Source organism: Argopecten irradians, chromosome 14 (assembly GCF_041381155.1).
Source record: "Argopecten irradians isolate NY chromosome 14, Ai_NY, whole genome shotgun sequence".
Taxonomy (NCBI): Eukaryota; Metazoa; Mollusca; class Bivalvia; order Pectinida; family Pectinidae; genus Argopecten; species Argopecten irradians.
This window is the reverse complement of record NC_091147.1, coordinates 28,133,847-28,142,034: the sequence shown is the minus strand read 5'-3', so window position 1 is coordinate 28,142,034 and position 8,188 is coordinate 28,133,847. Positions and strand designations below refer to the sequence as shown.

General features: G+C 31.8%; 1 protein-coding gene across 1 annotated transcript; it reads right to left on the bottom strand.

The window, feature by feature from the left end:
- Nucleotides 1-908: 908 nt before the first annotated feature.
- LOC138307752 (beta-1,3-galactosyltransferase 5-like) lies at nucleotides 909-7,286 on the bottom strand. The gene is made up of 2 exons (XM_069248618.1): nucleotides 7,083-7,286; nucleotides 909-5,000 (listed from the first exon to the last, which is right to left on the bottom strand). The coding sequence occupies exons 1-2, from the start codon at nucleotides 7,107-7,109 to the stop codon at nucleotides 3,954-3,956; spliced, it is 1,074 nt and encodes a 357-aa protein (XP_069104719.1). The 5' UTR covers nucleotides 7,110-7,286; the 3' UTR covers nucleotides 909-3,953.
- Nucleotides 7,287-8,188: the final 902 nt, after the last annotated feature.

Sequence of the window (8,188 nt, the reverse complement as noted above, 5' to 3'; positions counted from 1 at the left end):
TTCTTTTAAAAGTCTTAGGTAATAATTAATTAAAACATTAAATGATCCATCTGATTTCCTTGGATGTAAAACACATTTGATGGTTTCACTCGATGCAGTCCCGTGTCTGCAGTTTAGGAATTCAACATGCTAATACTGCAAGCCTGAGGGAGGACTACAAAACATTTATCATTCAATCAGATGTTGATTTCATGAGCATAAGTCCCTTAACACATATTTACACTCCTACGAGTTTCATTTATCAACAAATAAAGTAAACATTAGTTATATTTCTTTCAGTGCAATTTTGGGGTCAAAAAGTGTTACATAAACACACGTTGACAACGAATACGTTTTAAAAAAATAATGTTATAAGGTACTAATGTTCATTCCTCGCTTATGTTCCTATACTATATCTACATGTATATGAATAATTATATGAGTATAACAATGTTTAAAATAAAGTGATTTTTTGTGGTGTCTAAAGATTCGTTTTGACCGTGTTTTATTGTATTTTGTATACTTATCTGGTTGCAACGACACACACTTTATCTTACAATATTTTTTGTGATATAGAAAACATAGAAACCTACTAGAGATATTTGTGAATCAAGCATGTACAATAACCAAATTCGTTTCTAAGCACACGTGTAAATCGTATAACGTAAATCACAATCCCCCCTTCCTCCGATGGGGGAAACGTTTTTTTGTTTGTTTGCTCATTATACACAAATATATTTATTTGTTTCTATTTTTTGTATCTTGGAGAATATGTTTAAATTTTTCATATGCAATGAATTTGATGCTTAAAGAAAGCTTCTATTATACAAATAACACTTCTGTCCAGAAAATTGCCTTGGAAGACTGAAACATCAATAAAAACATATTTGAATGAGACACATTAAATTCAAAACCTCTCTTGTTCACTCTTTATACAATTTATTTCAAAACGTCTTAATAAAAACACTCAAAATTATATACATATAATTCAATCGGACGGAACAAGGTTAAAGCCAATATGAATATGAAAGTGGTATGATGAAAGTTCTGCGATATCAACCAATAATAATATTCGTACAATTGTATCATTAATCAATTTATAAAAGATTTGCACCATTGATATATGATGTATATAGCGGTTATTGCAACTATGTATTAAGAATAAAATCAGTTACATAATAGAGAATTGCAATGCTGTATATAATGTGTGCTTTTATACACATACTGTACACCAACTGTCTTTGGCGGCTGCTCAATTTCGAAATTCACATATCAAAACAAGTTCGCGAAGGTAGACATTCGCGAATTTAATATTGGAATGAAAATCCCTATCAATATAAACTATGAAGATGCTAATTCGCGGAGATAAATTTTCGCTGATGTGTATGGATCGCGAAGTTCGCGAAAGTAAATCGCACGCTAAATAAAGTTGGTTTACAGTATCAAAACACTATTCCCTGTGATGAACTAATAACACTGAAATCAATTTTGATAAATCAATGCCTGTTTTTAACAGCAATCTGTTTTTCATAATAGGGCACTTGTTATTTTCCCATAATACTTATGATATTTTGGGGAAAATGTTTATGAATTGTAATTTTTTCATAGAAAATATCATGTGCTTCGTTTGAAATTTAAGATATAAATACTATTTAACACCATAAAATCTCGATAATAAGCCTATATAAAAAATAGGCCGGTCTCGCAATAAAGCCTTGGATATCTTGCAGTCAAATAAATCTTGAAAAATGCCGGCGCTGCATATAGGGCGCACTTGACAGTAACCTTTGATTCTTAGTTGGAAAATTATCTCAAAAGTAAGTCAATTTTATCTAGCGTAGGATCACTATAAAATTATTGTAACGTTCTGTGGTGTAGTTATCATTTTATGAATTACATCCATACTTCTACAAGCATAGATAAAATTCTGAGAGCTGAGCATACATTAAAAATATTTATACAGATGTATTATCAAATTTATTTTTTAACTTGAACATTAATATCAATACAAATGAAAGGGTTCGAAAGTAGGTCTCGTAAGTAAGCCCATCACGTCTCACAGGATAAATAATTTCGAAAATAAGACAGGCTTGAAAATAGGCCGGTTTAAAAATAAACCTTGGATTTCCTATCTAAAAAGCCGTAAGCAGCTGTTTATTGTTAAGATTTAAGGGTATTCGATATGGAATTAACTAGATAGATAACAAAGTCGTTCACTGTAATCATAATATTCCTGGTATGCTATCCATTACTTAAAATATGATTATCATATTAATAAGTAGGTCGGGGGCACTACTCTTGTACATCACATAGGATGATTAGTATAATTCTATAACAAAGCGACTACATGATATATAGAAATAATTCATAATACCTAATTATAAGCTTATTTTATGTTTCAATCGATTTGAAAAGGAAATTTGAAGAAATAAATTGGACGGATATTACCAAAATCTCAAATAGTTAGTGGACAAACGTTATGACACCAAAACGCCTGATTCTGTAACCGTGGGTGCCTTGGAATGTGAGCTCAAATTTACATGTAATTTTAAACAATTACACGTACGATGAATAAATGGATCCCTGATAATTGTTATACTTTCAAAACATGGAAAATGAATTGGAAAATCTATGTTTTAGAGCACAATTGGTGGCACAAAAATTGATAAAATATGAGGTCAATCTCATCTATGTCAAGTCAGCCACAAATGCAGGCATATCGGTTTGCCAGCATAGTCCGCCATGCGCGATATATATGAAACGATTGCCGCGTTTATGGAAATGTTTATAGCAAAAAATAGAATACAGTCACAATATTGCATGATTTTTTTTTAAACTCTTTATAACAAGTCTGTTTGTGTTTTATCAAAATTCCAAGCGAACAATTTATAGATGCTACTACGCTGACAGTCTATATAATAAACAATAAATAAATAAATAAAATAAATGATTATAAAGTCCTAAAGTAATCACCAAAAAGAATAGAAATATCTGATTATGAAATGTAATTTTATCAAATTATTCACTCCCATATTGAGTTCTGTAAGCATATATAAATGTTCACTTGCATGAAGTCAACGCTACCACTGATGAAACAAACGTCGAAGAAACATTTATCATTGAAATACTTTTATCATTTTTATATTATATGGTTGAAATGCATTTTTTGTAGCTATTAACATAATAGTTAACCATGAAAATAAAATATGAACAAAGTTAACAAAGCAAAAGGTTGAAAGCAATTGTCACATCAATCCAATACTGTTATAATAAAAATACCACGCTACAAATTGATACCCAGTTATCTTAATTTTTTTATATTTGATGGTATTACAAGTATATTACTGAATACATTGTTACTTTTTTGTGTTTCTCAGACGACGACATGTTAATCACATTGATTAATCGCACCCTGACAACATATATTGCATCTGGCGACATATCGTATGGTTGAGTCGACCTGTTTAATGCGTAGAGACACTAAAGCACATTATAAAACCCCGTGTAATACCATACCGAAATACATGTAGGCTAGTCATATTTTATGATATCAAAGCTTAAGAAGGCATTTTATGACACTTTGTGCAGTCGAAATGATGATTTACAGGGCGTTTATACGATTCTTATAGGCCTTAGAATCTGTCAATATCGTCCCAATAAAAGGGGTATACATAGCAGTAGTTCTCTGTAAGCATGACCTAAAATCATGAAAATCAATATTATACAAATATCGACCTGTTTCTGTGTGGATATGGTGTTGATATTTGTGTATTTTGCGCCTTTCTGATTGGCTTAAACGACACTTTTCCACATTGATACAACACGATTGCCACCAGAAAATTCCAATATGCATTGCGACGTCATCACAGCTTTATATCAGATTCCTAAAGATCGAGGTCGTAAAAGGGGAATTTATAGTAACAGTTCACTGTAATGGTGTCATAAAAAATTCAACCACACCTGTTGTTCGTTACTCACGTCGATATTGTGAAATCGTGCCCTTGGTCAATTATAAAACTAGTTAGATATTGCAGCTTATATAATATTCTACTCCAAAATAAACAATTATGTGGAACATCTTTGCTTTTTCTCTCCCAAAGTTGTTGAATGTTACTACTTGTTAAACCATGCGTAATTCTATGACAGCGTATCCAAAAAAATTGCATATAACCATCTAATTTATCTAGAGCGTAAATAAAATTATCAATATTCCGAACATTCAAACCAAGTCTATATAATACTAGTCCAATGTACGCGTCCTCCAATTTAAATTTTTTTGTATACAGCATTTCTTCGAACACTTTGTGAGCTGTATTAACTGTCATAAGATACCCAGGCCCACCACAATATGGCGGGTAGGTGTCGAAGGGGTACTCCTCGAATGTTGTAAAGTATTTGGACACTTCTCTGGTCACTGGAGTCGATTGTTTACAGTTTCCAATTAGAATATTGTCCGGGGGATATGATTCATCCTGAAGTTCGTACAGAAAATCCAGATCAAAATAAACATCATCATCGATCTTGAAAAATAATCGTGGTTCCCGACAGAAATTTGTAATCCAGTTAAATGTTTCAAATACTTTATCTGTAAGTCTGAAGTAGTTTTCTGAAACATTCACTTGTACGATGTCTCCAAGCCCGTTATTTGTTTCGTCGCTAATATCAATGTTGTCCTCTGTTCCCACGACGAAATATAAACAAAAATTGTATTTCCTTTGCATATTTAGATGCCCCCATGTCTGTCTGATCACTTTCCGCTGATCCTTATGTGAGGTCCTACTGATAACTGTGATGACGGTTTTCTGTGAACACCTTGTACTACATTGTCTTTTCGGATGAATCAAAATGCCATTTGGTAATCGTTTTTCTTGTCTGGTGTAATTTAAAATGTCAGAAACCGATACCTTACTGAATGCTTCGTCTTCAGATACTAAAAATGCACCGTATATTATAAAGGTCAGGACAATCCCCAAAATCACGCTCCTGTACCGTCGGTAACGTAAGTTGTTTGAAAAGATCCTCTGTAAAGAAAATTAAATTTACATATTAGAAATATCCTTCAAACGAGCAAGATATCAATGTAAAGTCGTCTCGATTAAAATTTTGTTTAACCGATCAAGCAATTCCAATTTACGGCGGGTGGTTCCAATAGGTACACAGTGTTAAGGTAGATTGTTATAAAGTAATGAAAGTGTCTGACAGTCTATCTTTTGTCGATTTTCGGAATTTCCCAGACAAAGGACTTGGACATGAAATCTTGGGCATTGTATACTATTCTGTATTTCCTTTCACAGATGATGTTACATCAACATTTCTGTCCAAATGGAAAATTTGGAAAACTGTAACTTAATATAAGTAGCAATAATTCAAAAGGTATCGTTTTGGGAAAAAAAATCCAAAACTAGTATACAATCATCTCTGTTGCGAGTAACTCCCTTTCACATTTCATCTCATTTAGTCTTTGGGAAAGAAAAAGAAGGTAGTTCCTCAAAACAGTTATGAAAATACATTTTCATTTATTTATATATATCAAATCACTGTAAGTTTATTATGCATCTTATGCAATTATGTGATTGGTTATGTGAGTTTTACATTTTAGCATGTTGTGACTTTTATATGGAATAAAAACAGAAAGACTTATTCACTTATAAATCCTTGTTTATAGATAAAACAATATATCCACCATATTCACAAGAATACATTACTTATCGTAAATCCATATTCATATTTTTCTGTATTGCGATTGTACTTAGAACTGAAAACGTTTTGATCGTAAATAAAAAAAAAAAAAAAATTAAAAATCGTCAAAAATTTAATACAGGGCTGTTAACAAGGTTTTCATCTAGGTAATACGAACAGCTTCGCAATCTGACACAGAAAATCAATTAATTTGCAATATAACAAACAAGCATCTTATTTTAATTTTCACGGTATTTTTTTTAAAGCATAATTTATTTTAAACCAAAAATTGATGTTGTGTTGACTTTGTGTTTATCGACTGGATAAGACAACTACAACATTGGAATTCCATTATTGGTAAAACTGACTCGATTATAATTACCTATTTTTTTCATCTTTTTAATGCTAACTATGAAACATACAGTATTCTGATAAATGGGTTTGAAATTATAGATCTAATTTTATGATGTACAATGTGGTTTTATTTTCATTTACAGTACTATACGGACTACAGGACGAAATGTAAATAATAAAGGCTGAGTAATGACAAATGATGTTAACAGTATTTTAACGGATATTTTTTTCGAAAAAAAGTTGAATTTGGTAGAACAAAAACGAACCCAAAGTTTAGTATTCCCATGGAGACAATTGTCAAGACATTAAACTATTAATACCATACCAGACTACCAAATTGTAACATATATACATATATACACAATTAGAAAAGCAATTTATGAATGTTACAAGATAAACTTGTGAGAACTATACTATTGGTAGACAAAACCATACCCGACTACCAAATTGTAACATATTTAAGGAATTATTTTTATTGTTTGTTGTGAAATGGTGTGTAAACTGCATTTTTTGTACAGATATTTCAACATGACGCGCTTTAACGTGTCATGTTGAAATACAAGAACAACCATTCCTTATATTTAGACTTCGACCGACCATTTCATTAAAAGTTAAGTGTTCAAATCAAATAAAACTCTGTTTTTCAATGTTATAAGATTGTTGGAACAGTCAATTAATGGAATTTAGGAAATGCTGGCTTCAATTTGGCGGGAAATGTTGTCAAATTCAGAGAGTACAGAAAATATAGTTCCACATTCACTTAATCTTTTTCCATCCCATTTATAAATATTTGACAATGATATATGTCTAGATAACATACATAGTAGACTAAATACGGATATGAATAAATGTGCTTCTATAATCCACTGCTTCTACAAACATCTTTATCCAGGTGACCTGTTATCTTGACCTCTTATAATCATAGTAAAATATGGTGTATATTGCTTATTGATGGTCTTAAAATCAAGAAACAAACATTGTCGATTAGTCCAATCTGTTATCAGGACGAAGATGAGTACATTATCAAAATGTCAGACAGATAACTAGAGGGTTTGATGGTCGATACTTACTATAAGCCGTGCTAAATGTAACCACATGGTTCCGATCCCCACAAGCACAAATAAAAAATGGCGTCACTTGCACCTGTAGTAATTAATCGTTCTTAAGTTAATGACGTCAGTGTGATATTACATAAACATTGATCGAAACAGGATGTTTCTAACTTCCGTTTTCGTTTGGGAATGCCCAGTGTCGGAAACTCATAGCTTTCAGTGCTCCTTATGTCCAGTTTATCGACACGACACAGCATGACGCTATGAAGGAGTTATCAAGACACTGCGTGAGGAGTTTATGGGCGGTAGCGTTGTTAAGTAAACATTCATAGCCCTCCAACCTTTATCAGCTACATGTGGTATAAAGCAATATTAACTGCATTTTATTCCACACTAGGTCACATGAACTTAGTCATTGTTCACGTATGCTTTTGGGGTATAAAGCAATATAAACCGTATTTTTTACCGCGACAGGACACAGCAACACTAAATGTACTCGGTATCTGTTCACAGATAACTTTGTTGTATAACCAGAGATTTAAATACTATTTAAATCTCTGGTATAACTCAATGTAAACTGCATTTTATATTACGACAAGACGCAGCAACACCACATGAACTTATTCATTGTTCACAGATAGTTTTGTGGCATAAAGCGATATATACTTCATTTCACTACATGAATTTAGTCATTGTTTACAAATAGTTACCTCTCACAAACATATTAATTCATTTTGATAAATATTATCGCAAAATGTTGAGCTTATAGGCATTACAAATATAGTCATGTTATATGATACTGCAACATGTTCGATTCCAATTGACCCCCGCTGAAAGTTCATAAGGATCGCAATGTATGCTTTGTTTTAGCAGTAATTTCATTATTTTCAAATAAATGAAATATATACTTAATTTAAAAAACTCGTAACATACGACCTTCGTTCAAATGAATTATAGATCGTTTTATTTACCTTGTTAAATATGTTATGATATATAACGTCACAATAGAGGAGAAACCAATTGCGTCGACCGTTGTTTGATTTTTAATTCTTGGTATATCTTTCAAGCTAATAAGTAAGGTCACATCCCCCTGTTGATGTACTTTTTGAACGTCTATTAGCATA

What these genes read in the sequence shown, in the direction of transcription:
- LOC138307752 (XM_069248618.1), bottom strand. Translation starts at nt 7,109, where the DNA reads ATGTGGTTACATTTAGCACGGCTTATA. An exon ending in TACATTTAGCACGGCTTATA is followed by an intron (nt 5,001 to 7,082) that starts GTAAGTATCGAC and finishes TTTTCTTTACAG; the next exon opens with AGGATCTTTTCAAACAACTT.